At 53.7% G+C, this 27,090-nt stretch overlaps 12 protein-coding genes across 15 annotated transcripts; 5 read left to right on the top strand and 7 right to left on the bottom strand.

Annotated features, from left to right (window-relative positions):
* Nucleotides 1-1,180: 1,180 nt before the first annotated feature.
* Nucleotides 1,181-3,035, top strand: CKM354_000301000 (uncharacterized protein; the record flags this gene model as incomplete). The annotated part of the gene is made up of 2 exons (XM_044798187.1): nt 1,181-1,270; nt 1,326-3,035. The coding sequence occupies 2 exons, from the start codon at nt 1,181-1,183 to the stop codon at nt 3,033-3,035; spliced, it is 1,800 nt and encodes a 599-aa protein (XP_044654122.1).
* Nucleotides 3,036-3,259: 224 nt separating this feature from the next.
* Nucleotides 3,260-4,359, top strand: CKM354_000300900 (recombinase RAD51; the record flags this gene model as incomplete). Its single annotated transcript, XM_044798186.1, has 2 exons — nt 3,260-3,423; nt 3,480-4,359. The coding sequence occupies 2 exons, from the start codon at nt 3,260-3,262 to the stop codon at nt 4,357-4,359; spliced, it is 1,044 nt and encodes a 347-aa protein (XP_044654121.1).
* Nucleotides 4,360-4,687: 328 nt separating this feature from the next.
* CKM354_000300800 (uncharacterized protein) lies at nt 4,688-8,404 on the top strand (the record flags this gene model as incomplete). 2 transcript variants are annotated; one of them, XM_044798185.1, is made up of 2 exons in its annotated part: nt 5,971-5,978; nt 6,028-8,404. In XM_044798185.1, the coding sequence occupies 2 exons, from the start codon at nt 5,971-5,973 to the stop codon at nt 8,402-8,404; spliced, it is 2,385 nt and encodes a 794-aa protein (XP_044654120.1). The 2 variants fall into 2 exon arrangements, with proteins under 2 accessions (XP_044654119.1, XP_044654120.1); XM_044798184.1 differs by having other exon boundaries at nt 4,688-8,404.
* Nucleotides 8,405-8,808: 404 nt separating this feature from the next.
* On the bottom strand, nt 8,809-9,384 carry CKM354_000300700 (uncharacterized protein; the record flags this gene model as incomplete). Its single annotated transcript, XM_044798183.1, has 3 exons — nt 8,809-8,884; nt 8,940-9,063; nt 9,123-9,384. The coding sequence occupies 3 exons, from the start codon at nt 9,382-9,384 to the stop codon at nt 8,809-8,811; spliced, it is 462 nt and encodes a 153-aa protein (XP_044654118.1).
* A 2,443-nt stretch (nt 9,385-11,827) lies between these two features.
* CKM354_000300600 (uncharacterized protein) lies at nt 11,828-13,314 on the top strand (the record flags this gene model as incomplete). The annotated part of the gene is made up of 2 exons (XM_044798182.1): nt 11,828-11,872; nt 11,926-13,314. 2 exons carry the CDS (start codon nt 11,828-11,830, stop codon nt 13,312-13,314), a joined length of 1,434 nt encoding a protein of 477 aa, XP_044654117.1.
* Nucleotides 13,315-13,663: 349 nt separating this feature from the next.
* On the bottom strand, nt 13,664-15,551 carry CKM354_000300500 (uncharacterized protein; the record flags this gene model as incomplete). 2 transcript variants are annotated; one of them, XM_044798180.1, is made up of 5 exons in its annotated part: nt 13,664-13,758; nt 13,811-13,855; nt 13,945-14,025; nt 14,112-14,406; nt 14,469-15,551. In XM_044798180.1, 5 exons carry the CDS (start codon nt 15,549-15,551, stop codon nt 13,664-13,666), a joined length of 1,599 nt encoding a protein of 532 aa, XP_044654115.1. The 2 variants fall into 2 exon arrangements, with proteins under 2 accessions (XP_044654115.1, XP_044654116.1); XM_044798181.1 differs by lacking the exon at nt 13,945-14,025.
* A 327-nt stretch (nt 15,552-15,878) lies between these two features.
* On the bottom strand, nt 15,879-16,857 carry CKM354_000300400 (uncharacterized protein; the record flags this gene model as incomplete). Its single annotated transcript, XM_044798179.1, has 2 exons — nt 15,879-16,403; nt 16,462-16,857. The coding sequence occupies 2 exons, from the start codon at nt 16,855-16,857 to the stop codon at nt 15,879-15,881; spliced, it is 921 nt and encodes a 306-aa protein (XP_044654114.1).
* A 234-nt stretch (nt 16,858-17,091) lies between these two features.
* On the bottom strand, nt 17,092-18,534 carry CKM354_000300300 (uncharacterized protein; the record flags this gene model as incomplete). 2 transcript variants are annotated; one of them, XM_044798177.1, is made up of 1 exon in its annotated part: nt 17,092-18,534. In XM_044798177.1, one exon carries the CDS (start codon nt 18,532-18,534, stop codon nt 17,092-17,094), a length of 1,443 nt encoding a protein of 480 aa, XP_044654112.1. The 2 variants fall into 2 exon arrangements, with proteins under 2 accessions (XP_044654112.1, XP_044654113.1); XM_044798178.1 differs by having other exon boundaries at nt 17,092-17,898.
* Nucleotides 18,535-19,315: 781 nt separating this feature from the next.
* Nucleotides 19,316-22,181, top strand: CKM354_000300200 (uncharacterized protein; the record flags this gene model as incomplete). Its single annotated transcript, XM_044798176.1, has 2 exons — nt 19,316-22,051; nt 22,110-22,181. 2 exons carry the CDS (start codon nt 19,316-19,318, stop codon nt 22,179-22,181), a joined length of 2,808 nt encoding a protein of 935 aa, XP_044654111.1.
* Nucleotides 22,182-22,451: 270 nt separating this feature from the next.
* CKM354_000300100 (uncharacterized protein) lies at nt 22,452-24,214 on the bottom strand (the record flags this gene model as incomplete). The annotated part of the gene is made up of 5 exons (XM_044798175.1): nt 22,452-22,627; nt 22,690-23,071; nt 23,127-23,413; nt 23,464-24,091; nt 24,146-24,214. 5 exons carry the CDS (start codon nt 24,212-24,214, stop codon nt 22,452-22,454), a joined length of 1,542 nt encoding a protein of 513 aa, XP_044654110.1.
* Nucleotides 24,215-24,984: 770 nt separating this feature from the next.
* CKM354_000300000 (uncharacterized protein) lies at nt 24,985-25,422 on the bottom strand (the record flags this gene model as incomplete). Its single annotated transcript, XM_044798174.1, has 1 exon — nt 24,985-25,422. One exon carries the CDS (start codon nt 25,420-25,422, stop codon nt 24,985-24,987), a length of 438 nt encoding a protein of 145 aa, XP_044654109.1.
* A 446-nt stretch (nt 25,423-25,868) lies between these two features.
* Nucleotides 25,869-26,689, bottom strand: CKM354_000299900 (uncharacterized protein; the record flags this gene model as incomplete). The annotated part of the gene is made up of 2 exons (XM_044798173.1): nt 25,869-26,543; nt 26,600-26,689. The coding sequence occupies 2 exons, from the start codon at nt 26,687-26,689 to the stop codon at nt 25,869-25,871; spliced, it is 765 nt and encodes a 254-aa protein (XP_044654108.1).
* Nucleotides 26,690-27,090: the final 401 nt, after the last annotated feature.

The following is a 27,090-nucleotide window of genomic DNA, read 5'->3' as shown; positions in this document are numbered from 1 at the left end:
GGCGTAGGAGGATGCAGGCTAACAATTGCGGCATGTGTCTTCACATGGTTCACAGTCCTGGCACTTATCGTCCACGTTGCCTTTACGTGGGCGTGGGGTTATGGCCATTAAACAAACTCGCTCTGCGAGAGACAACTTGAAGCCGTCATGAAATTACGCCAAGGCGCAGCGACCTGTCACTCTACTGCTGTGTCTGGTAACGGGAAGGCGACTTTCGTTAGCACCGCTGACCGCGACACTTCGAAATCGATCGCCTTCACCGAGACGCATGGCTTGCGACCAGAGAAGCAGAGTATATATAGGACTTGGAAACAGCGCGAGGCGAAGAGAGTGTTGGTTCGAGGCTAGGTTCTGACAAGACCTTGGAGTAGCTAGAACTAGCTGGCGGGCAGTTAAGGGGTTAGAAATGTACTAAGAGTCTTCCAATGCTGCGCTCAGTAGACCTGTCTTGCCTTCGTAGGTAGGTCGCGCTTATGGCGTCCTCGAACGTTCTTTGTATAACATGTTCTGCGCCTTGCTCGCCCTGGTGAAATGCTGTGCACATTTTGTGGTTCTTGCTTGAGCTCTTCAAGTCTCATTCCCAGCTCAGCCCGATGGGTTTGTCCCGTGCATTCGTTGTTGATGGATGCAGCTCAATATTTGACGTAAGATTGATATTCTCCTCGGCAGCTGCAGCGTTAGCGAAGATTGCCACAGAACGCAACACATACGAATCTTGACACGCAGAGTCTGGGAGAAGAGTTTCTGGTCTCGAAGAGATATCTTCCTTAGGAAGCGCGGAAAGGACACAGGCAGTGGGAGCCTCCGCACCATGAACACGGAAGTGACGTGGCCGGCTACGGCGGAGGGTTTCTCCGGATGAATTCTAATATTGCGCTCATTCCTTGTGGATGGACGGGGAAGCAGTAAGTTCGCCATATCATCATCAGGCACCGACTGTTAGACTCTCTCTACATTGTTGCCCACTGTGTTGACAATCGCATCGATGTTCATTCGCTGTGCAGCCAGACCAAATTAGGGAAAGCCTCGGCAGCGAGGAAACAAGCTTTGGCATGTGAAGAAAGTTGCATGTGGCCAGTCCACCGCCCTTACTGCCACATGACGGATCCATGACTGCCAATCGTCATAAACAACATCGGCGAGCCACGCGATCAACCACCGAACATGTCAATGGAGCGCTATGGCACCAAGATATGAAGTCAAGACGTGGAGCCAGTTGGCGCTCGCGATCGTCTTGACCGTCACCGATGTTTTGCACACTTGGATCTGTGTAGGTGTTGCTGACCTCTGAAAATAACTTCCTTATGCATGACTGATAGGCGCAGAAATTCATAGCTTGGTTCCGCCGCAAGCCCGTGAAAGAAGAAATGCTCGAAAGACTCGCCTCCGCTGCGGACTATGACGAGTGGCTCAGCGCAGCTCAGGCTCTGGATCTCCTTCCCGCCGCTCACAGTTGGCGTCTCAACCCTGTCGATTCTCAATATGACTTTCGTCTAATTGACGAGCGCAGAAGAAAGCTTTATGCTTTGCGCAAAAGTGATGATATACCTGAGTTAACATCGTACTTGCGACATGGCTTATTCCGGAACATGTACGGTATCACGAAACTGGGGCTTTACGACAAGACTTATTCCTGCACGAAGGAAAATATTCACATGTGCTTGGATGTGACCGTGGACAGCATTCATTCGATTGCTGATTCAGCCACTGCTGAGACCAGGCAAGAAGGACGACTGAGCACGCAAGAATGGATAGATAACATACACGATGCAAAGCAAACCTTCGGACAGACTGCACTCATGTTGCAGGGAGGATCAATCTTCGGGCTCTGTCATTTGGGAGTAGTGAAAGCTTTGCTACATGAAGATTGTCTACCAAGGGTTATTGTGGGCACAGCCACTGGTGCGCTCATGGCCGCTCTGGTTGGCATTCACACCCGAGAGGACTTGCCCAAATTTCTGTCAGGGGAGAGGATCGATCTGAGTGCATTTGCAGCTTCCTCCCTTGAGGCCAAGAAGAGAAATGCAGAAGAGCTGGATCTGGTCGGTCGTGAGGCACCATCTAGCATACTGCCAGATTGGGTCACTGTTCTGGGGCGGCGACTTCAACGACTAGCAACCGAGGGTTTCCTGCTGGACCCGGACGTTCTTAATGAGTGTGTCGAGGCCAATGTCGGTGACATCACTTTCGAGGAAGCATACAACCGCACTGGTTGCGTTCTCAACATTGTGGTATCGCCACCCACTGATGAGATACCAAGTCTGATGAACTACCTCACTGCGCCCAATGTGCTCATTCGGTCTGCGGCCATGATCTCACATAACACAAACATGGATCCCGAGAAGCGTCGTTCGCGTGTCCATCTCCTGTCCAAAAATGCGAAGGGTACAATTGAAAGCAGACCTATATATATGCCAGCACAGCCAAGCATTTCTCACGAACAGCCAAATGAATCCGAACACCCGACACGCAGACTACGACAGCAATTCAACGTGGAGCACTTTATTATCAGCCAAGCGCGTCCCTATCTCGCCCCTTTTGTACGGCCATCTTTGCCATACGTTCGCGGAACAAGCAGGAGCTGCATACCAAACATCTTGTCGGGACTCTTGAAGCACTCACTCCAGCTCGCTGACACATTTAATCTCCTTCCGTCAAACATCAGCCGTATTTTGAGCGATGAGAAGATACAAGGCGACAAGTTCACATTAGTACCAGAGCTTTCAGTTACAGACTGGACACGACTTCTCAAGAATCCGTCAAAAGAAGAAATGGATTTCTGGATCCTGAAAGGCGAACGATGCGTCTGGCCAAGCTTATGTGCGTTGAAGGCCAGGATGGCCGTGGAGATGGCGCTCGACTATGCATGGACAGAGGTGGAGTTGAAGAAATCGGGAAAGCCTAGCTCAAGCAAGAGGAATCCAGTCGACAAGCAGAGCTTGGTCGCACTACCTCCGCAGCCGGTGTACAGAGCTGATGAAGATGGAGATTGGCAAATTCGAAAAAGGAAGACATCTGCAGATCAGAATGCATGATAGTAATCATTGTAAATTGAATAAACAGAAATTGAAGCAGCCCTCAAGCTGTGAGCAGACACGTGACTGCGCGCTTTTAGCCTGACGCGTCGACGCGCCTCGCGTCTCGAACTTCCAACTTCGCCACCAGGCAAATGCTACTTCCACCTCCACTTTCTCTCGCACACATCTGCAGCGCTCACCACATCGAATTCACAGCGAACATCGTCACGGAAATTGCCATCATGGATGAAGAACAATCGCAGTCTGGATACGAGGATGGCCTCGCTGGCGGTCCAGGTGCACCAACGCCGCTGACAACACTTGAGGGCATCAACGGTTTGACCAAGCGAGATATCAGTCTCTTCGTCGAAGCCGGCTACAATACAGTCGAGAGTGTAGCATATACGTAAGCTTTTGGTTGCACATCAGCACTCTCAGTATTTGCTGACAAATGACTTTCAGTCCCAAAAAGCTGCTCGAGACCATCAAAGGCGTTTCGGAACAGAAGGCCACGAAGATTCTGACCGAGGCAAGCAAGCATGTGCCTATGGGCTTCACTACCGCCACCGAGATGCACGCACGACGATCAGAACTTATTTCCATCACCACTGGCTCAAAGCAACTCGACACTCTACTTGCAGGTGGTATAGAAACAGGGAGCATTACGGAACTCTTCGGGGAGTTTAGAACCGGAAAGAGTCAGATCTGTCACACTTTGGCAGTGACATGCCAGCTCCCTTTTGATATGGGTGGTGGCGAAGGCAAATGTCTCTACATTGACACCGAAGGCACATTTCGACCGGTTCGCCTGCTTTCTGTCGCAGATCGATACGGGCTGTCGGGCGAAGAAGTACTGGACAACGTTGCATATGCTCGCGCATACAACTCGGACCACCAGCTTCAGCTGCTCAATCAAGCCGCCCAAATGATGACAGAGACGAGATTTTCTCTGCTCATCGTAGACAGCGCGACTTCACTTTACCGGACAGACTTCATGGGACGTGGTGAGCTGTCAAATCGACAAACGCATTTAGCAAAGTTCATGCGTATCCTCCAGCGACTCGCAGACGAGTTTGGCATTGCGGTTGTCATCACAAACCAGGTCGTGGCTCAGGTGGATGGTGGCCCGTCGGCCATGTTCAACCCGGATCCCAAGAAGCCAATCGGAGGAAACATCATTGCCCATGCGTCCACGACACGGCTGTCATTGAAGAAGGGACGGGGAGAAACCAGAATATGCAAAATATACGACTCTCCTTGTCTGCCTGAGAGCGACTGCATGTTTGCCATTACAGAGGCAGGCATCAATGATCCTCAGCCGAAAGACCTCGAGAAGGATTGATGCGCGAAACCAGAGGAGGCGCAGTTTACGTGCCTATGATGCCCGCGTGCGCCGAACAAGCCGCGTCTCCTTCACGACTCATGTCCCTTTCGTTCTTGCTTGTACATAGTGTAGATTATTGTATGGGACGCCCTATCGGCATAGCTGCCCGAGTAGTGGTAGCTGCAATCAAATTTGATGTCTCGCCTCATCAATATTTGACGTCTCCGACTTTCCAATGTTAGCAACAAAGCTGCTGCGAACTCAACTGAAGCACAAACATACTACGCGTCGTGCTTGTAATCCACTCTTTTCAGCCTGGCATTGCGGGCGTGGCTCGCTTGACAACATGGCCACTTCTGTCCTACCTACACCGACGCTATACGAGGAGACGCACCTATCGATTACACCTTCGAGCCCGACAACGCTGCTAAACATCCAGGTTGGCGAAAGCAAGAGCCTCGTGCAGACCGGCGCCGGCCGCAAACGCGCTTTTGGAGAGATCAGTGGCCTTGATGAAGAGTCCTATGCGCGTACGCACCTTGCGACTGCAGGTTCAGTCTTCTTCCGGCCCAAGAGCAGAGCTCCACGAAGTTTCCTCTGGCGCGTATTAAACGAACGGCACACACTCGAGCTACAATGCGTGGATCTGGTGGAGGACAAGCGGCACCATGGCAGTCATAGCTGGATCACATTCCACGTTTCGCTGCCTAAAGCCATCGTTCCGAGCGGTGTCGCGTTGGCGGATGGCGGGGACAAGGACGCGTTGGTTGTTTTCGTGATTACAAGCGATGGACTGTACACTGTCACGTTGAAGCGCGATCTGCTGGTACGGGAATCTGTGCCTGTTGATTTCGATGGCAGCTCAATCGTCAAACACTTTCCCTTGGGCCATAAAGCGTACCGACTGACGGCAGTGTCGAGTCTTGAATTATTGGTCTCTTTGGAAGACGGAGGATTCTTGCGCTTGCAGCGTCAACACAACGAGCTCGGCAATCAGTGGCGCCCGACTTATTTCAGTGAAGGAGGATGGAGCGGCACTCTGAAGGGGATTGTGCCGACGTGGTCAAAAAACAGCGTGAGATATGGGGAGCTTGATCTCATGCCTAGTGCTTTTGCTGCTATGGCGATGAGTCCAGACGGCAAATATGTGTGGACTGTTGGCATAGATCATATCCTGAAAGCATGGAGCACTGGGACAGGAAGAGTCGCTGGACAGATGGATCTCTTGATCGAGAACAGAACACAGGAAGATCGGAAGAAGCAAGTGCTGATGGATGCAGGACAAGGAACGTTGCTGCAAATCGCAGATGCAGAAGGCCTCCCCGGTGTCGCATACTTTCTGGTGTGCTACTCACCTAATAACCACCGCTTCAAGTTTTTCGCAGTCCACGACGAAGAGGAGCTTGACTTTCGAGACACGCAACCTGCCTCAGCTTCGCTTGTCGCACCTGTGGCAGAGATGCTAGGCACGACTGTGTGGCACTTGGAGCAATTTCATGTCGTCCCTGGCCATTTATGGCGACAATCACAGATTTGGATCAGAGCTAGGAATGGTGCACTCTGCCAAACCTTCACACTGAACTTCGACCTCTTTGACGACAATGGAAACCAGAACGACCTTACCGACTTATGGAAGAGTGACTGGACCGGCGTGGAAAACCACCATCTCAGTGTTGAGACGCTCAGAAGCTCGCCCGATTTCGCTGAGCTAGACGCCACGTCAGATAGCCCGCTCACACCGAGTGAAAAATGGTTGAAGTTCCTGTTCTACCCAGGCAGATTTAGCGAGGCTTCCCTTGAGGCAGCTTTGGGCATCTATCGCAAGGGACGCGGTCTTCCTGCATCATCCTCGAGGAGCCTCAACGCGATTGAGCCATTGAAAGAGCGAATTACCAGCGCTGTAGCCGCAAAGATTCTCTTACGTCGAGGGCCCAATGACCATCCCGACTACGATCGCTACCAGCTTGACCTTCAGACACAATGGCAGACCTTCTTCACGTTACTAGCGCATCTACACACACTTCGGCTGGCTCCCGTCGGCTTCGCGTACGATGACATTGATGGTCTACCGTGGTCTGTCTGCGCCGATTTCGTGGCTCCCATCCGGACAAGCAGCGGCTTCGAGCTCGTGAGCAACAACGCGGAATACCTGAAGCTTAGTAACATCAGCTCTGGCAAGGATGCGGTACACCGAAAGATATGGCCCAACATGGACGAAGATGTGTTGAAGTCTCAGGTTCTAGCTGTTGCCAAGCAGCTTCGGTCTTGCCTGTCGCCTCAATCCCAAGAAAAGCTGAGAAGAGCGGCTATTGCTGATGCACTCGATCAGAGCGCCGACAAATCCGCACTACTTGCACTTCAAGGCATCTATGAAGAATGTGGCATAAGCGAAGAAATTAGCAACGAAGACTTCGATGCCATCAGTGAGGCTGCTACTGTCTTCAACGGACTCGGTAGTCTTGATGACGACTGCCTACTCATGGTGCTCGAAGCAATAGATGCGGACGTACCCCTGCATGGCACAGACAGTGAACAGGCACTGCAAAACTATGGCAAGGAGCTGAATATTGCCATTGCGCAACAAACGCTGCAAGACGCCCAAAGCGTTCTTCTGGATATTCTTGCGCTTGTCATCTTCATGCATGGTGATCTGGAGGCCGAGGAACTGGACAACAATTTCCGACCAAACGAGATGTACGAGACCATCATTTTCAGATTCAAGCTCACCGAACTGCGTCTTTGGCTCGTTAGTCATGTTCGCGCAGAGCCAAAGAAGGCGGGGGGTAATGAGGCCGACGTATTGAGTATGACAATCTACGAGAGCTTGTTCATTGGCGACTGGCAATCGTTGACAACCAAAGAACACCGCAGCATGGCCCATCTGATCACTGCTTGGGCCAAATCTTGGACCCTAGGAATAGACCTGAATGCCAACTGGACAGGCCTCACGGACTATATCATGGCAGATCTCATCAGGCACACACAGTACGAGCTTGCGCAAGACTTTAGCAAATTCTTGACTGAGAATGCACCATGGGCGACCTACCTGAAAGGTCGCGTCCACCTCGCTACCAATGAGTACGGGTTGGCGAGCTCGACTTTCGTCGAAGTAGCTCATGAGCTTGCCCTTCTACCAGAGGCAGCCAAAGTGCTAGGAGGCAGCATCCTCACCGACAAGGAGCTTGAGCACTTTGGCCAAGGTCCGATGTCGTATTATCAGCATATATCAGCACTGTTTGAGTCCCAGGGTGCGTTCTCGTACACAGCCGAGCACGCTTACACGGCGTTCCAATGCTTGCAGCATGATCGGGATTTTGCACGTGAACTGCATGAGCTCGATCTGCGTAAGTCAAAGAATGGTCCGGAATCCCCAGCACCTCAGCGAATCGACGATGCAATGGAGGAGATTCGTCTGCTAAAACTCCGCGAAACCCGTGACAGCATTCTAGGCCGTCTTTACAATGCTCTTACCCAATGTGGTAGGTTCGAGGAGGCATATCAGGCACTCGACCAGATGAGGCACCCGGACCTTCGCAAATCGAATATGAAGCTACTGGTCGGTCGATGTGTGAAGGAAGATGCAGTGACAGTACTGCTCTCACTTCCAGTCGCCGACGACCTTGTGCAGACCGTTGATGCGGAGCTCCTAAGACTCGCTAAGCGTAGCATGGGCACCTCGAACACTCAATTGTCCGGTCCACCATATCATCAAACACTCTTCGCCTTCCGTACACGGCACAACGACTTCAGAGGCGCAGCCGCGCTTCTGTACACCCATCTAGAGTACCTCAAGCATACCAACGCGCACGCAGTGAAAGATCCAGACGACGAAACACTTCCTCAAGCGTACGTTCTTTTGATCAACACACTCATGTGCTGCGGTGGCGATGAAGCATGGTTGCTGGCAGACGCGATTGATGGTGTGCATCCAGCTGGGACCAAGAGAAGACTGGTTCGACTGGAGGATGTGAGACGAGAGTATGCGGAGGAGCTCGATCGTCGGAGTGAAGTTCAATTAGGAAGGTTCGCCATTGTAGGTGGTGATGAGATGGACATGTTTTGATAGTGAAAGACTACTTTCTGCGTTGACCACTTCCAGCCAGACGACAATCGTAGACGAGCAGCAGCATAGAAGAAAGGTTGCTGTCACTCATGACGGGCGAACGTAATCCCAGCTGAGAAGAGCGAGACCAGTAAGGAAAAGAAGCGGGTTGTCTGGGCAAGTGCTGTCATCAACTAGATACCCAATCATGCTATCGTCGGCAACATAGAAAATCGATACCGCATGCTCTGCCTGAGGAATCCGAGTACTCCTTCGTTACTCGCATCTTTGGCCCGTGAGGTATCTCTACAACACCCCGTCGTTGGCCTTTCTAACCTCGTTTCTTCTCGGTGGCTGGCTACATCTCACGCCATTGAAACACCATGACTATTTTATATTCCGATCCTCTCCTCTCATGCCCCACTTCATCGATCCTGTCCAGATAGTGAGATTTTGCTTGGGGGGATATAGAGGTCGACGGAGACACTCACTTTAGACAAGCTAGTGCTGACCATCAGTTTAGTTTGCGTACCGTCAAGACGGCGATTCCGCTTACATATCGATGTCTGGACTTACCGCGATGCTACCGAACGAGATGTTTCCGATCGAGTTTCCGTTTCCATTGTCCTTGTTGCCTGAGCCGTTGCCGTTGCCGAACTCGTTTCCGTTGCCATTGCCGGCTATGTCAGGTTAGTATGTGGTGCTGAGCTGGTCGGAGAAGGAGGAGAGGATGACTTACAGCCTGGGTTGTTGCCATTGCCAATGCTGTTGCCAGATCCAGGCGAGTTACCATTGCCAAAGTTGTTGCCGGAGCCGGGCGAGTTGCCAGAGGCATTGCCATTTCCATTGTTGTTGCCATTGCCCTTGTTGCCGTTGCCGTTTCCGACGATTGAGCCGAAGATGCCCTTCGACATATTCCCCCCATCTGCCTCTGGAGTGTATGCTGTAGGCAAAGCAGCGGCCGAAGCCACGGCGATGGCGAGAATTGCTACGACACGCATTTTGATTTGGATCGAAGGTGATGGATTAGAGTATGAAGTACTAGACAGAAAAGGGACTGGGCAAGTTTTGTTTGCAAGTGAATGGCAACAGCAAAGGTATCGAAAAGAGCTTGGGGTATGGACAGGAGGTAATCGGGTTATAAGGACTATGTACAGCCACGGTCGTCTGCTGCACCGCATTGCGCGCCATCGATGCAGAACTCCTCGCCTGCGCGGCTAATGTGCTTCGAGTGATCGACTCGACAGCGTGGACGCTGAACACAGGAGAACGACTGGTGCATCTCGCGAGCTGTACGAGCTGCGCAGTGCATAGGATGCCTCCTTTGCGCGTTGCACTGTGGCAGACGACTCGTGGCGTCCGACCCTACCAATTGAGGCAATTCCAGCATCCAGTGCCATCGCGATGACGGTTGAGCGTAGTCTCGAAGAGGAAAGATATGCTATAATTCGGAGAAGCACCGCGTGCAGGAGTGACATTAGCACAGCTAGTCTGTCGGCAACTTTGGAAATAGCTGATCATCGAGTCAAGGGTGGCCCGGATCTTGAGTTCTGATGGCATGTTGTCTGCAGACGCCAGATTTCGGTCCCAAGTCCGATGTCTTTTTTGCTTACAATACTCCGCCTATCACATGTCTCGAGAGAAGGCATCAGCAGCCAGCTCAAGAGTACGACCGGCTTCGCTATGCCATCAATATCGGGGATCCCAGGAGCAGAGGTTGTACGTTCGCTTCTGACATGCGGAACGGAACGTGGAGCGTACACTGCTTGACGGTTGTGGAAGTTGAGTGAAGGTTTGAGTTTCAGAGCCGCATGGCGATCACGTTGATCTCTCTTTCCCACAATTTCTCCTCGGCTTCACGTCTTGCGTGTCGTAACAGCACGCCATATCCGGGGTTCTGTCAGTCGGCACGCCACCCCTCGCTGACGCTCGGGGAATGCAGCCAAACATTGAATCCAAATTTTGCAGTAAGCTATACGTTGAATTCGATCTTTAACCTGCAAATATGCCTAGACTCGAGCTATATTCGATCGTATACAAGAGATATATACTCTATATTGCTCTATATCGTAGTTAGGCAGTTTTGCTCTAGAAATGCGCGAGAAATAGCTGATTCTGTCGTAGAATAGCGACGTCATCCTATCCGTCTTGCTTAATAGCAGCAGCGCACGTGACCTAGAGTTTACGTCGATGCGTTTATCTAGCGACAGCGATGTCGAATAGTAGTAAAAGTAGTATAAGGACATCTGCAGTATATACTTATACTATTCCCCCGAGTATCTCGGATTTTCTAGACAGTTTGCAAGCTAAATATCGAATTCAACGTATGTCTTACTATAAAATTTCGATTCCATGTTTGACTGTGGACCCCGAGGTACGAGGGGAGAAGTGTCTGACGAAGCCCCGGATAAGCAGCCCATAAACTTCGTCCTACTCGCGCTGCGTCCAGCCGCTGATGCCAGGACTGCTCATGACATCTCCCGCGCCCTTCAACGTAATGATCCCAACCGCTTCTCCGGCAAACATGTGGCATGGTCGCACCTGATGCCTCTTCGTAACGGCTGCATCTACTACGAAGCTCTCGCCGCTGCCACGAAGAGACGAAGTCCTTCAGGAATCCGACCAGATGAAGGCTGCGTCGTCCTATGACAATTTGAGCGAGGCTGTCAATTGTGATGAGTATGCGTAGAACTGCTCTCGGGCTGACTGCAGAACGTTCTTCTGATGGAGCTGCATACTCCATGCCATGTAGCACAAATGCGGCGGAAGCGATGCGGCCCTATTTCTGGTGGAGAATACCACAGCCGCGGGTGCAGGTAAGTAAGGACAGAAAGAATACCGCCGGAGAGGATGCGTATGCACGTGGGGATGCAGGTACTTTTGAATCCGAAATGGTTGGCAATGGTTGATGCTTCCAGCGCACTCGGGTTGCACCAAAATGGATCGATCGGGTGCTTGCCTCTGCAGCGGCAACCCCATGTGCTGCCATTTTGCAGACTCGCCATCGTCGTCTCTCGTGCGGGACCACGTGTTGCTGCGCAATAGCCACGCTCCTCACTTGCCGATTGTCTGGCGAAAGTCACAAGCTCAGTGCCGCGAGACACGCTGAACATCACCTTGCGCTCGCAAAGCGGCGGTCTAGCTGCGCGGCGGAGGACCCATCGAGATTGACCAGAGGACTGCAGCTCAAAGCCATTTCGCCTTCGATGCGGACGCCGTGGTGGGAAGACGGCGTGATCGTGGCTGGAGACTGGGACGCAGATTGTTTGCTCCATCTCATTCACCAAATTCAAATCTCGAGGCCGACGTCACTACGACTCGTTGCCGGACCTTTGCTTCACCTCCACTGCTCCGGTGCAGCACCATCCTCGTGCTGCAGCACGGGTTGAGCGGCAGTACGAGGAAGTTCGAGTACGGCAGCCGCCCGGTCGAGCCGTGGACGCTATGGCATTCTTCACGGCGTGGCCGACGTGGCAGAAGCTGGTTTTCGTAAGTTCTTCGAATTTCCTTATCGAGTAGTACGTCCGCTTACAGGAATGCAGATTCTCGCGTGTGCTATTGTTATCACAGTCCTCCTGGGATGCGCCAAGGTAGCTCATACACAATACAAATTGCGCGCCTACAACGCCGTGGCAGAGCGGGACAAGACAGAAGGCGCGATCCATCGACACATGAGCCAACGCCGGAGACAGCAAACGGCCAACGACGTGCCATTCGGTATTAGAGCCATCGAGAGCGGCATCGAAGTTGATGGCGTTTGGGTCTCGCGAAGCAATACACCTGAGCCGACATCGAGTCGCGAGACATCCATATCCTCAATGTGGCTCGGTGCTCCGCGAACCGATTTTGCACTTGACCTGGAGGCCCAGAACGGCAATTTATCTTCCGGTCAGACACAATTTGGACAAGCAGATGAACTGGCTACGGATATTGTGGAACACAAGGCCTCCAGAAATCAGCATCCACCGTCGTCCTACGCCAGATACGCAGGCAACTCGGCGATCCTCAACCATAACATGACTGCAACGAGGAGTGAGAATGCTGGCACAAGCAACAGGGCTTCTAGAGCCATCGCCAATTTCGACAGCACTGGCTCTGACAGCAGCAATCGAGCTTCCATCTACCCCGTCAGTCACAGCAACGGCATCGGAGCAGCATCGATATCAGCACCCGACCTAATAAGCCTCCCGGCAAGACAGAGACAACAGTCATTGGATCTCGACCTGATGCAGATTCATCGCATGTCACAAGCCGCAGAAACCGGACAATTCGCACCACGAGCGCGGAAGGCCAATTTCGGTGGGAGCTGCCCTTCATCATCCTCAAATTCAGCAAAGCACTCCCTACGTCTTCGAGCACGGTCCGAATCGCCAGTCGCCCGACCTGCCACAGAAGGTAAAGTACCAGCAGACCAACATCAATATCCTTCGGCTATAGGGTCTCTCTCAGAAGCGGCCAGACGATCTACCTTACCAGACGTGACGCCTTTCGCGCAATTCTGTCGGACAGGGCCACCATCGCCACAGCTCGAATCAAGATGGCCATCGCCATCGCCGACTTCGTCTGGCAGCTCCTCCAAGCGAAGCACGAACGATATCAAGGCCGAGCCTGCTCCTCCGTCGTTGAATATGGCACCTACCGCGAATGAGACCGAGATCGCGCCCGAGCGAACGGCGCAGAAACACTCTTCGCACTCATCGTCTGAAAAACGCGAATCGTCCATCTTGCGTGGTCATGGCTCTGGCTTCGAAATCCTAAGACCTGGAACCTTTGCAGCAGAAAGACAGCGATCCGTACCACCTCTCAGTCTGTACAATGGCATGCCGCAAGCTCGACAGGGCAGCATGGATGGTCCTAGGAAACTCCAAAAGAAGCGGAGATCGAGCGTAGAGTCGAGCACTTCAAGTCGCAATCGCATGAGCATGCTATAATATGCGGAGATGGAAGCATAAGAGGTGACAGTTTGGGTATATGTCCTAGGGCCGAGATACGGCACGACTAGAAGCTGTCAAGACTATGGACTGAATGAAAGCTCTGCCAAGCAAGTATCACTCGACGATGGACTCATTTTCTTCGCTTGAAGTGAGCTGAATACAAGATGCGCTTGCCGTTGATCTGACATCTCTTCTTCCTTCCGGCTCAAAGAACGGCTTTCAATTGATTAGCCCAATTTTAAGCCAACAGTGCTGATACATGTTGACAGTAACGAAAAGGATTTCCAGTTTGGGCCAAAGCGCGTGTGGTGCCGCAAGACACGATTCGATCTGACACGCTGGGATCTCAGAAGTCGGTGTCGGCGCCCGATCGTGCCTGCGAACGCTGTCCTCTGCTTCTAGCCGTTGGGCGGACTTCAGCGTCCACCTCAGGATCAGATTCTGAAAGCCAAATTAGCAGATTCCCACATGTTCAATCGAATCATGGTCTTACCATCACCAATTCCCCAAGACCTGCCTCCGGAGCGCGAGCCCATGCCTAATACAGTCAGCGAACATGGTCATGTGCAGTAAGTAATATGTAATTCGGTGAGTTTTGTCGTCAAATGTCAGGAACTCAAAACTTACCATCACCAGCAGTCTTGTAAATCTTCTTCCCGGACGCAGTCGACCCATCCGCAAAATTGCCATCGGAGCGCGAGCCCATACCTAAGGCCGTCAGCCGGAATGATCACAGGGCGAAGATATGCTCCTCGAAGAGATTTTGATGTTCAAAGCCGGAAAATCAAACTTACCATCACCAGCTGTCTTGTAAATCTTCTTCACGGGCGCAGGGGACTCATCTGCAAAGCTGTAGTGCGCTTCGAAATCGTCTCCGCGGCGAGAGTTGTTCACGTTGGGCTTTTGAGCAGGTTTCTGTACTCGGTCGTCGGCGTGCAGAGGATCTCCGTACAGCCCAAGCCCTTTCTGTCTCTGGAAAGACTTGGCCTTTGCAGGAGCAGGTGATTCGTCGTTGAGTTCCCAGTGTGGTTCTGCGTCTTTGCGTGGCTGGTGCACGACAGGACGCTTCGGCGGCGATTCAGGATCCTCCTGGTGCACGTTAGTATCGAGGATGCCAGTGCTGCACGCTACAAGTGCTGGCGCATTCTCACCTCGTCAACACCAGCACCCCAATGACGCTCGTAATCCGGTCGGTTCTTCTCAATGTGCTTCGGTGGTGTTGCGAAGTCCTCAAAGCTGAATGTCGGTCCCGATTTGTCCTGAGCATTCTTGCTCTTTGCACGTGCGTGTCCTCCGTGGCCACCCTGAGGAGCGTCCTCGCCATCGCCGAAGTCGAAATGTTCGTACTTCTTGGTGTAAGTCTTCTTGCGCTCAGGTGACTGTGGGGGTTCCAATTCTTCCCGGCTCTCGAACAGCCGGTTCTCTTTGAAGCCTTTGCCAGCACCTGCCTTGAGGATGGTGCCGTGCTCTTTGTGCGGCGACTGAGAGCGTACCGGGTCGCTCTCCTGCTCCTCATTTGTGAACAGCTCACCCAGGTCCCGAGGAGCTGGTCTCGCCGACTTGACCGGCTCGTACTTGGGGCCACTGTAGGTACTGGTCCCCTCATTAGGGTCTCGCTCGGCGAATAACGACAGGCTTGCGTGCGGATCACGCGTCACGGAGACACTGTCGCGTTTCTGGTGGGCGTTGACAACCACATCGTGTGGATTGCGGCTGCCGTTGCCAGCTCGCGCGGTGGATGCGCCAGACGGCGTGGCGGTCTTGATGCTGGTCGTCACTGCCTTGACCTGGTCTTTCCCGTCGCGGATGGGCCAGTTGCGACCAGTCTTGCCAATGGCCTCGACTTGCTTCAGGAGTGTCCCTTGGTCCCAGTACTGGCGGATCTGTTGAATCTTGTCGCCGTGGAAGGTGACCACATGGGTGAGCGGAAACGTCACCTCGCGCTCGTCCAGCATATTCGAGTCCATGCCAGGCAGGAACGCGCCGCCGCCCATACGGAAGCTCAGTGTCGTCTGCGTCTCGATACAGCAGCCATCGTCGCCCTCAATGGTGGACAGCACCGTCTCCCCCTTTTTCACGACCTGCTTGGCCTGCGCGGCGAGATGCTTGAGGATGGCTGTGGGCTCGCTGATCTGTGTGGTCGTGGTGATGTAGTTGATCGAGGCATCGCTCGCCAGCACGCCAGTGCTCGGCGACTGCAGGAACTGCAGGTAGGCCGCTGATTTGGGTGGCATCGTGTCTGCTGGCCGAGCTGGTGCAGCGGGGATGAATGGGTCGTGGAGGGATAGATGGACTGGCGACGGAAGGTGGGCTGCAACAACAACAAAAAGAAGTTCAGTGCCACTTGCAACTGTAGCCTCGCTCAAGCTTTCCGTCTCTTTCCCAGGGGCCACCAGGCACGCAGCTGCAGGTGAAACGCCGCGCGCAGGGGGGCCTCCCTTTGATCTGCGGGGTGAAACCACTGCTTTGGGTCCGTTGCACGGGGCAACGCTTCATGGTTATTTTATTCAGTGACGATGGCTGCACTACTGATCACGGCTCTGTCGAATCTAAAAACAACCTCACGGTTCCAGACCGACGACCATATCGGCCGTCACCGCACTGAGCGGCATCGTCCAAAACTCGCAATCCTTATACCGTGCTTCCACCATGCGTTCTGCCAGCGCGATATTGCGTTCCGGAAACCCCTCGTCGCGCAGACTGCGATAAAAGGCTGCAATGACAGCCCTCCCTAGACGATCATCGCATTGCATGTGGTCGCCTCTGGGGCACGCTCGCAATAACCAAATTAACGTAGTCGGCGGATCTTCAGGCGCCAGCCCCGGCTGCACATGCGCGCTCAACACTTTGCCGTCGCCTTTCCTCCGCAGTAGCAACGCTTGACTTCCGCTTCTGCTGTGGATCATGGCTCTGTCAACCTTATCCTTCTTCCCAAACCAGGGTTGACTTTCACAGAGTGTAAAGGGCATACGTGGCAGAGCCCATCCTCTCGACCTGGCGTCTGCCTCAGACACTGCAAGTACCAAGGTGTGCAGTAGCTCCGACATCATTTGTCCCCGATTCTGCGGACGAACGTATATATATTGCTGGACGCCACACGTATAGAGTTAGTCTTGGCGCATGAACCTCAACGCCTCCACTTACCAGATACGGTACTACAACGTCCTCTGCTCGAAGCAGAAATATGGAGAATTGTGCAGCGCCAATTGCAGCTCCGTTGCGATCTCGAATACCAACGATGCGGTAAGGAGAAACATTGCGGCGCTTTCCGGCGAACTCGTCTCGGAGACGATCGATTATCGCAGCCGGCGGCTCAAGTTCGTGGCCTTCGAATTCAGCAATGTATAGTGGGCTGTAATCGTCTCTAAATGCATCGCTGTCTACCAGCTCGATTTGACCGATATTGGGCACTGCAGACTGAGCTATCCTCGACGGCGAGACTCTCGACAGCGTGGAAAGCTCCAATCCATCGATATGATCAAGAAGCGGCAATGTCAAAAGTGGCGCTAAAAGCGCACGTATGCTATCGCCGGCATCCATCTGGTCTGTCGCAAAGTGAGAAAGCAGAAGAGAAACTGCCTCACGAGGTGAAAAGTTGGCGAAAACTATGTTTTGCCTTAGCCCCAAGAGAATCCCCGACCGGATGACTCAGCAGTTGGGGCGAAATTGGAACTCGAGGCAAGCCGTGGGATGTCGAGATCTCAGGACATGTAATGAGCGATCGATCAATCCTGTAGGCAGGTAGTGTTGGTATAGTTGAATGGCTTTCTGCCTTCAGTAATAGCTGTTACTGGTCGCACTCCGCTGGTATTCACCGGCCGTGCCGGGGAATGCACCGACAGGCTCGTTCCGCCGGCCATAAACACCCTCATCGCCACTGTCTTCCTCGTCACCTCGGAAAGCCTTTTCTTCAGGCTCTGGCGGAGCGCGCATCTGCGCAAGTACGTCTGAGTCCAGGCTAGGAGGCTGAAATGGCTGTGGAGTGTGGTATTCTCGCCCTGAAGGCATCCTCGCGAGAAGTGGCTCATATGGCGGTACCAGCTGAACGTTGATCGTGCTGTTCTCTTTGTCCCATTTGGCTTCCAACATCTCCACTACCCTCGCTTCCTCAAGTCTACCAGCATCCATACCCCACTCACCTCCCTTGTCCACTTTTCGATCTTCCCGGCGCTCCTGCCAGCTTTGCTTGAGACCTTTGAACCCCTTTCGCTTGCCGTCTTCGAGCTCGACAACGAGACCGAGCTCCTTCCGAGCCCCTTTCAGCCAGGCCAAGCCCTCGCCAGTCTTACCTGAGAGCTCGGCATCAATTGCCAGAAAGCGAGCCGCTTTGCCTCTAGCAGTTCGACGAACGTCGTTCGCGTACTTGACGAGATCTTCATCAATCTTTGCAGCACCACTACTACGCCCAAGCAAGCCACTGGCACCCGTTGCATGCTCTGCAGCGGCTAGACAAAAGCGTGCGTACAGATGAGCACGAACCTTTGGTATCGTTGGAGCCTTGAACATCCAATCTGTGTTGTTCTCATTGCGGTCATCGGAAACGGCGGCGATATATGGGTCGTCTTTGGCGATCACGATCATGGTCGCTTCTGCCAGGGCCAAAGAGGCGACGGCTGATATTGTTGCAGGCTGGATGTCGATAGGTGCATCCTGAGCAGCAGAAATGGAAGGAAGCGACAAGAGATAGGTGTGTATAGCATGTGCGTCGACAAGATGTTTCATCGCAGTAGCGATGGCGGTGGTCCGCTGTTCCGTGGTAAGCACAGTCGATCCATGGAGTGCCCTCAATTGTGATCGTGCCAGGAGGGAGTGCGTGTAAGCGAGAGTCGACAGCGTGAAGGCGATCTCATGATGGAGGCCTGTCAGCTTGGGCCGGGCGTTCTCGCGACCTGGCAAGGCGGCGGAAAGCGTGCTTCGCCATTCTACTTCCAGTGGACTCTTGATCTCAACATCGAGCTTTTCCGGCCCCAGGTCTCGGAAACCGGCACCGGCGTTTAGGGCGAGCAGAAAGGGAAGATAATCCTTGATGGCGTTCTGGACTGTCGGCAGATTGGTCACACGGGCTTGCGGCGAGAGGCGTTTATGTTTCTTCAAGACGTCTTTCACGATGCTGCGTTTAGTGGTGGCCGTCAGCGGTAGCGAGGGGTGGGTGACGCTGTCGAAGAAGTCGGATAGCAGCACAGAGCTTGTGGTTGGCAGAGCAAAAGGAAACGGCATGGCGGGGGGAACGCGGTGTGGTTGTCGCGCAGAGATGATCAGGCGGCGGCAAGTTCAGCCTCGTCAGTGTTCTGGAAGCAGTGAGCTCCCTCTCGTTCAGCAATTCTAGGCCCCGCAACGCACACACTGCCGAGACAGTTCACGCCACGAACATGTTGCCACCAACGATGCCGGGGGTGCAATGTGTCCGTGGTGTGCTGCGCGATGGGGGCGGAGCGGAGAAGCAGCGCTGTTTCGCCGACAAACAGCACTCCGCAGGCTGACTACTTTCTGCGTGCCTGCTGATGATTCCTGCACTGGCGAGCTTGCTTCGGAGCACGACCCCTGCCGCTGGTTGGCGGCTCCTTGCAGCCGCAAGCCGTGTCGATTGGCGAGCTCCACGAGCTCCATCCTGTGCTATTTTCGGGAAAACACCGACTGCCATCTACCATGCCATGCTGATTGAGTCCAGCTGCCCACGGCCTATCGCTGCAATTGGGACGCAGGCATGACGGACTGCCCATCGCCGCCGCGTGCAGTCCCCGCTGACGGCGGCGATGCGTGGACAGGACGCTGAAAAATCACATCGTCAGCGCAGCAGACGGCGGAGCGGTGGAGGGCTACGTAGACAAGGATCGCCGTTAGCCAGGAGAAGCCAGTAGGGCTGTGCTGATGTGTTTTGTAGACACTTGCTTGCACAGAACGCCTATAGTCGGTGGTGCCGCATCTCAACTGCATGCCTTGCACCCCGTGTAGTGTGTGTAGGCACGTTCGGCCCATTCAATAGTGCGGGGACTTCCAGATGGCTGTCCGTCCTGTCCAGACATATTCACAACAGCAGCAGCACCTCTCACCACACTTGCCCGCCTCGTTCGACCCTTCCCTCGCCTCTCTCGACACCACCCGCAACCACGCGCCTGGCATTCCCGACCGCCGCAAATCATTGCGTCCCAGCCTCGGAGGCAGAGCAACGGCCAGCAACCGCAAAAGCACTGCCTCCGCAAAGCGGGTGTCGTCCTTGGTCGACATGGCTTCAGACTTGCGTCTCAAGGACGACGACATCGATGATCACAACGACACCAACGACGAGAAGCGCAGCAAATCCGACACCGATAACGACGATCGGCCTTCCACCAGCGACTCCTCGAAGACCGACGACGCCGATCACGACAAGACCTCCCACGACCCTGCCGACAGCGACACCTTCGAAGACGCGAGCTCGACGCCCAGACCCTCGTCCGCTGAGCCGGATGCACATGCAGGCGCGCTAGAAGACAAAGACAGCACGGCGGGAGACGGCGGTGGTGCAGGACTGGGCATCACGGACGCAGACGACTTGCAAGAGCGTGCGCCCCGGCCGCTGGACAAGGCCGCACCTGCCTCAGAATCTCGTGAACGCAGCCTTTCGCCGGGGTACAAGCCCTCGCAACCAGCGTCCCCTGTGCAGTCCGAGCACGGCCACGCGGGCGAGGTTGTGCTTCCAGTCCAGCCTGCCCCATCGACCACCGCCGACCACAGCCATAACGAGTCGGTCGGCTCTGTAGACCGAGTAGCATCTCCTCCACGACACCCGGGCTTTGCACGAAAAGCATCAAGTGGCTTTGGTGCCCTGTTGGGCAGAATGGGTACCATTCGCAAGTCAGCCAGGTCACCGTCTGTCCCGCGGGGCGGTCCCGAGCGTCGCAATACAGTGGCCTCGATATCTTCTGCGGATGGCAATAGTCTCTCTGGCCAGGAAGGCATCAAGCCCAGTCTGCAGGACCAATTCTCGACATTGCGGAGGCAGGAGGAGTCAAGCAATTCCATTGCCAACGGCCATGTGCTGCACGAACAAGATGGGCCCAGTGTGACCCCGTCGACACCTGGTGACGGGGCATCATCGCCGCCCACAAGTCCGCGGACGGAGGACAAAAGGGTTCGGTCCCCCAAATTGGACAACAATCTGCCACCTGGGACAGCTTCGGGCATGTCTGCAGGACCTCCGCCCGAACCCCAGGAAGTCAATTGGGATCTGTGGCAGAAACTGGTGTATGAAGGTCCTTCTGCAGTTGCCAAAACGAGTGGGCACGAGCTGAATGTGGCGATCATGACTGGCATTCCTCCTGCCATTCGTGGCGTGGTCTGGCAAGTGCTTGCAGAAAGCAAGAATGAAGAGCTTGAACATGTATACCGCACATTGAAAGCCCGTGGGACCGAAAGCGACCAAAAGTCTCGCAGTTCGCGAGCTTCGTCAGTTGCTGGGACAAATGGGGGGCTGGAGAAGGACGGAGTCACTTCAGATTCTTCGAGCGAGCATTCGAATACATCCCCCAAATTGAATTCTGGGCTGGCGAGCCCGCTGTCATCCATGGACAGTGTCCCGGAGCTCCAATCAAAGCTACTGGCTGAAAAGCAGAAACGCGAAGCGGCAACTCTGCAGAGACTGGAGAAGGCTATCAAGCGTGACATGGGTTCACGGACGTCCTACAGCAAATATACCCAGTCCGCTGGTCTGCAGGATGGCCTTTTCGGCGTTTGCAAGGCTTACGCCCTCTTCGACGAGGGAGTGGGCTACGCACAAGGCATCAACTTTATTGCCATGCCTCTTTTATTCAACATGGCTGAAGAGGAGGCCTTCACTTTACTGGTCAGGCTGATGAGCAAATACGACATCCGCAGCATGTTCACGCCCGATATGAGAGGCCTCCACCTGCGGTTGTACCAGTTCGAGCGGCTGCTGGAAGAGCATGAGCCAGCCGTCTATTGCCATCTCAAGCGCCGAAATGTCGACCCGCAGCTATATGCCACGCAGTGGTTCTTGACGTTGTTCGTGTATCGCTTTCCGCTGCAACTTGTCCTCAGGATATATGACCTGGTATTGAGCGAAGGTCTGACTGCGATCCTCAAGTTCGGCATCGTGCTGATACAGCACAATCGCGAAGCCCTCCTCAACATCAAGGAAATGAGCCAGCTCACGAGTTTTCTTAAGGAGAAATTATTCGATGTCTACATCGACAAGTCGCCATCCGCATCCAAGTTGTTAGACTCTGGCTTCTTCGGCTCGGTCACTGGAGGCGCGGACAAGGAGCTTTATCGTGCTGATGATATGGTGCGCGACGCCTGTACTATCAAAATCTCAGATGCAACGCTGAAAGCATACAGCATGGAATGGGAGGAGCTGCAACGCGCGGAGCGCGAGAGGGAGGCGGAAGTGGAGAATCTGCGAGCCACCAATGCTTCCCTCAATGCCAGGGTCAAAGCACTGGAAGAGCGCTCGCAGCAACACGACACAGAGCACGTCACTATTGCTCAAGACTTGGTACGAATCAAGGTCGAGAATGACTCGCTGCAAGACACGAACGAGGCGCTCAAACTGCAGGTCGTCGAACTCCAGAAGATGGTAGATGCGCAACCGGCAGAAGTTGAGAGCAGACTCAAAGCGGAAATGGACCGCATCATGCAGAGAAATATCGAAGTGCAAAACGAAAACAGAAATCTGAAAGAGGAAATGGATGAAATGGAGCACGAGCTGGTCAATGCCAAAATGGCACATGCTCAGGTAAGGGGATCAAGCTACATTGACGGTAAGATGCACATGACGCTAACGCAATTCACAGGCACAAGCAGACCACGACGCAATAAAACAGAAGTGGCAAAGTGTGCAAGCTTTGCTCAACGATAAGCAATGACCAGTATTGACCCTCAGAGGCGGGTGTTCTTCATCTATGTACATCTTACAGGCAGTTGCCCTCGAGCCTCATGAGGCCCCGGTATAGAAATGTGGCATGGTAGTGGGGGGCTGGCGCACAGGTGCATGATCGCATATCGATAGGCGTCACTGGACCAGATCTTAATCAATTGCCCTAGAAAGTAGCACTGGTAATTCACCGCTGCCTGAAGATCCATGAGTGGAGTATCACTACCTGTTCATCGCCTCTAGTCGTCTCTCGCATCCTACATCAAGAACGATTCACAGGCGTCAACTTGACCGCCAGCTCTGGCTTATCCCATAGCGTGAAAACTCGACATCGATCGATCCAATCGTTACTGCTCGAATCCAGTTCTAGGTCGAAGCTCCAGATCATTTTTGCAACAATCAGGCGCATCTCTGCGAGAGCTAGGTTCTTTCCCAGGCCTGGTACATGTGTCAGCTATGTGATTCCAAAATCACATAAAATGAAGTGTCGAGATACTCACAGTTCCGCGGACCAAACGAGAAGGGCTGCATCGCGTTCTTCTTGTCTTCAGCATACGCCGAGGATCTATCGTCATCCAACCATCTTTCAGGCACAAACTTCTCCGCGTCCTTGAAATTGTCTTCCGAGTGATGAGCTGGAAATTGTGATACTTGGACTGCAGTTCCTTCTGGCACGTAAACCCCGCTGATGAACTCGCCTCCCTTTTGAATTCGTCTCTCGAAGCCCGTGGGGACCGGAGGGAAGTAACGGAGACACTCATTGAGCGTGGCGATGAGGTACGGTGCGGAGTTGACTTCAGCCAATGTAATGTCACTGTACTCTTTCCAGCGGCCGCGTACTTCGTCTTGTAGGAGACGTAATTTGTCGGGGTTTTTGAGTAGCTGCAAGACAAGGTCAGCTTGGATGATCTTTGCAGTAAGAAGCATGTCAGCGCACCAAGTATGTCGCGCCAGAGAGCAAAGTTGCTGTAGTCTCAGAGCCAGCGGTCAAGATCAAGTTCGCGTTCGAGTCGAGCGTGTCTTTCTTCATCTCCAGGCCCTTCGAGCCATCATTATGTGCGAGAATATGAGTCATGAAGTCTGGTCGGTCTGTTTCCCTTTCTATGCGCTTTGTGACTTGGCTGCTGACCCAGTTCATGTACTCGGCGCGTTTGGCGAGCAGGTCGGGGTCTACAACGAGACCTCGAAGATATTTGACGAAAGGGTAGTAGCCAAGAATGTACACTGGAAGACGTCAGATACGATGTTCTGTGGAAGCCCAAACGTGAACTTACAAAATCGAAATGATTTGACCGAGTCAAATAACAACTTGATGTGCTTGTGCGTGGTCATATCCTGGAGACAACCGAAGGGCTCACCGAAGAGTAAATCGGCAATCACGTCGAATGTGGTCCAATTGTACCATTTGGTCAAGTCCACAGGCTTTTCACTGTTCTCGGATGTCGTTTCCTTAAGACGATCCACTAGTTGGTCGACATAATTCTGAATGAGCGACTCCTGCTCGTGCAGCGCTTTATCGCTGAAGGCATGCGAGAGAAGTCGCCGGCCCTTCGAGTGGTTCTCGTCATTGTCTATCAAGATTGAAGGGGCTCCATTGACTGGCGCCGGATACCAGACTGGATCTTTCTGCGTATTGAGGTGGCCCTTCAACTTGCCGGTCCTGAATCCATAGATATCTGGCCAAGCGGTGTCTGCACTCGTGAACGAAATTTCGTTTGGAGAGACTCGCACCACGCTTCCATATTTGCGGTGCAGTGCAACGACGTTCTCGACAGTCGTCCCTCGGATGAGGTGACGAACGTAAGGTATGCGCGATACAGCGTTGAGTTTAGGGCCAGGAATATGTCTCAGCTTGTCGAATGCCAAGGCATATATCATTCTGCCTAGCAGATAGACTGGCAACTAGTACGTAACTCCTGTCAGAAGCGGGCGGCTGTTACGGGCAATGCAACGTACCAAAAGCAGCAAAAATGCCTTGATCGAAAGTGGCTCCAGTGCTGTGGCGTCCATTGGCATCCTCTTCATCTTTGCGAAGAGGCCGAAACGATCGACACTGGATGTATATCGTAGGCTGAAACTCAGCTGAGCAGTTCGAGAGGATGATGATTGCACATGTCCAGGTCAGGCGCAGGAAGATATATGCCCTAGGACAGAGGATGCAGAAGGCGGCCGTAAGCTTCCCAGTCGTGCGAGGTCTGTCGGCCAACACTTCTCTTTCACGGCGTGGATCCCGCGCTTACAAGGGAAGTGATGTGCAGTGCGGATTTAAGGCCAGCGCGCCAGCGAGGTGGACCCGCTTTTGGAGGTGCAAGCCCTGTATTGCTGTCCGCGCGCAGAGAAGATTTCGACAAGCCTTTTAGCCAGAATCCTTTCGATTTGGCAGACGGGGCCATGCCACATGGCGAGGGCGAAGTCGAGTGAACTAGTTACTGGTGGAAGCAACGCTCAGCGTAGAAGGAATCTACGTAACCCGCGAACCCTGGAACGTGCAACTCAATAGCACCTGCCATATTGACGAGCATTGATGTGTCATCCTCGGCACGATCGCTAATCGCAGTAGACGCCTGAAGGGAACAACACCTGGTGCTATAGAGACAATTCTGTGGAGGCTTTTCGTGCAATGCACCTCGCACATCTCGCGCCTATCGCCACTGCTGAGGTCATGGGTCATGGTGATCCAAATATGCCACAGATCACACCAACGCGCATGTTGAACGCTTGAACATGGCGTGTTGAAGACGACAGTCACAGGGGCCATGTGTTCTGGAGTGCGCAGGGGAGAGCCGAGTGATCCGTCATATCGCTTGATCGTCATCGTGCTGGCCCTGCAATCCTCCCAGAGGTTCGGGACGGTGTGAGAACAACAATTTCCAGTATACGACTTCTGCGATCTCCACTTCGCCGTCATCAGTGCCGGAGGAGGTGCTTCGACGGACCACGGCGACCGGCTTGGCCAGCTTCTTCACTTCTCCTAATAATCTCTGGTGGTCGCCAACATAGAGTAACACGCGTTTGCCATCCCAAGGGCCATTTTCATCCTCGTCTGCAGGCGGGAATACCAGGCGACCCAAGGTGAGAGCTTCCGCGATCTCTGGCTGCTCCGTCGCAATGGTGCCCTGTAGCTCGACCATGGCCATGCCCGAGGGTGTGTGAAGGAGTGACGGCAGTGGGTTTCCGAGCGTGCTGTCCGGGGCGCGCTCTCGCACGAGAGGGCTTATGGGAACAGACGGCATTTTGTGACGATGTTGCTGGCTTTACTGCTCTGAAGCGGTGAAGGTATCAGTCCGAGCGGCCGTTCGTACACACACGCGTACAGAGCTCGCGGCCGTTCCAGCTTTAATACGCGTGTGTAATACACGGCGTCCTGGGACAAGATGCCGATGAACGGCGCCGTAGTTCCGAGATGCACGCTAGAACCACGTGTCGGGCCGCGTTTTACGAGCCTCATGCATGCAACCAAGCACGATGTCTCCATGTCTGAGCCAGAATCGTCAACTCCAGTCGATAGAGCGATGTCCTACCTCCGATGGCATGGGAGCATCAGAAATTATAGCAGCAGCTACATGCCACAGTTGGCTCCCTCAACGCCACGCTTTCTATGCATTGCACTGGAACTCTATATGCCTGTCTCTAGTCTATCTGCGCCTTGTCATGCTCTTCCAGGGCCGCGTTCCGGACTTCAGTCCGCACCCTTCAACTTTCGGTATATTTTCTTGTGCTGCTCCAAGAACAGGAAGGTCGCGACCGTGTGAGGCCCAAGGCGAATAAAGCTCGGCACCCAGCCCTTGAATGCCCACATCATGCCCTCGTTCGCTGTAATGCGCGTCACAAGACTCAATATGCTCTCCTTCGTGTGCGCGCTCATGACTCTTGTCTTGATCACATCCACCGGGCTGCAAACTGTTGTTGCAACAAAACCAGCCATCAGTGATGCCGTGAAATGGACTGTGAGACCATCTTGTAGGCTTGTGCGCTCTAAAATCTGGCTCTTGAATACATCGTAGCTTGCCAATTGCGACGCGGTCATGAGCACCGCGCGTGCACTGTTGGGCCAGACGCCTCGAACCAAGCTTCCGATTCCCTCCTCGCGAATCATGCGCACCGAGCCGTCGATCGCATGCTTGTAATTACGTCTCTTCTCCGGCGGAAGGGCGGCGTCGTTTTGCATGCGCACGTTGAGGATGTCGGCTGGAGTGCCAGCTATGCCTCCCAGGAAACCCGACGCAGAAGACATTGCGATCAGGGAGGTGATCGAAGGTTTTGACACGCCGTCGTCAAAGGTCTGTTTGAGCTCCTCGTAAACGCCGAAGCGCGTCGTACTGTATGTGATCTGTCGTAGAAGAGCGGCAGATAGCTGCACAGAGTCTTGTCAGATCAACTGGGTCCGCCTTGTCAATCACCTGCTCATACCCCACGATAGAGACCCGTCGCTCCTTCGCTCTTCACCACATGTGTGAACATGCCCACCATCCCTCTGCGTGGGCCCTCATGGCTCTGCATTTGCAAGCGGACCTGCGCCGATGTCAACAGAAATGTTCGTTCGGGGGACGATGGGGCTCATACGGACCTTTACTGGAACGCACGTCAGCAGTCATGAATACGGTACTTGTTATGCGAGGTCACCACGTACGCAGATCCAATGGGTGCGTCACAATGGCTGCGCAGCAACTGGCACTCCCGCCAAACCACAGCGGGTAGTGAATTGGTGCTGTTCGGACATCCTTCGTTTGGGATGCTGCGGTCGACATGTCCCTGTGTGCATTGCTTCGCGCGCGGGGACGAGGATTGCGGTGAGGTGGGGTTGGAAACGAGTGTGGTCGAACAGTCGGCGATGTCGCCAGAAATTATAGCATGGGGCAATCTAGCAAACAAAGTGCCAATAGGATTAGGCGTTACGTCGT

Source organism: Cercospora kikuchii (assembly GCF_019650295.1).
Source record: "Cercospora kikuchii DNA, contig_00002, whole genome shotgun sequence".
In the NCBI taxonomy this organism is placed as follows: Eukaryota; Fungi; Ascomycota; class Dothideomycetes; order Mycosphaerellales; family Mycosphaerellaceae; genus Cercospora; species Cercospora kikuchii.
The sequence above is the reverse complement of the archived record's forward strand: the minus strand, read 5'-3'. Positions and strand labels throughout refer to the sequence as shown.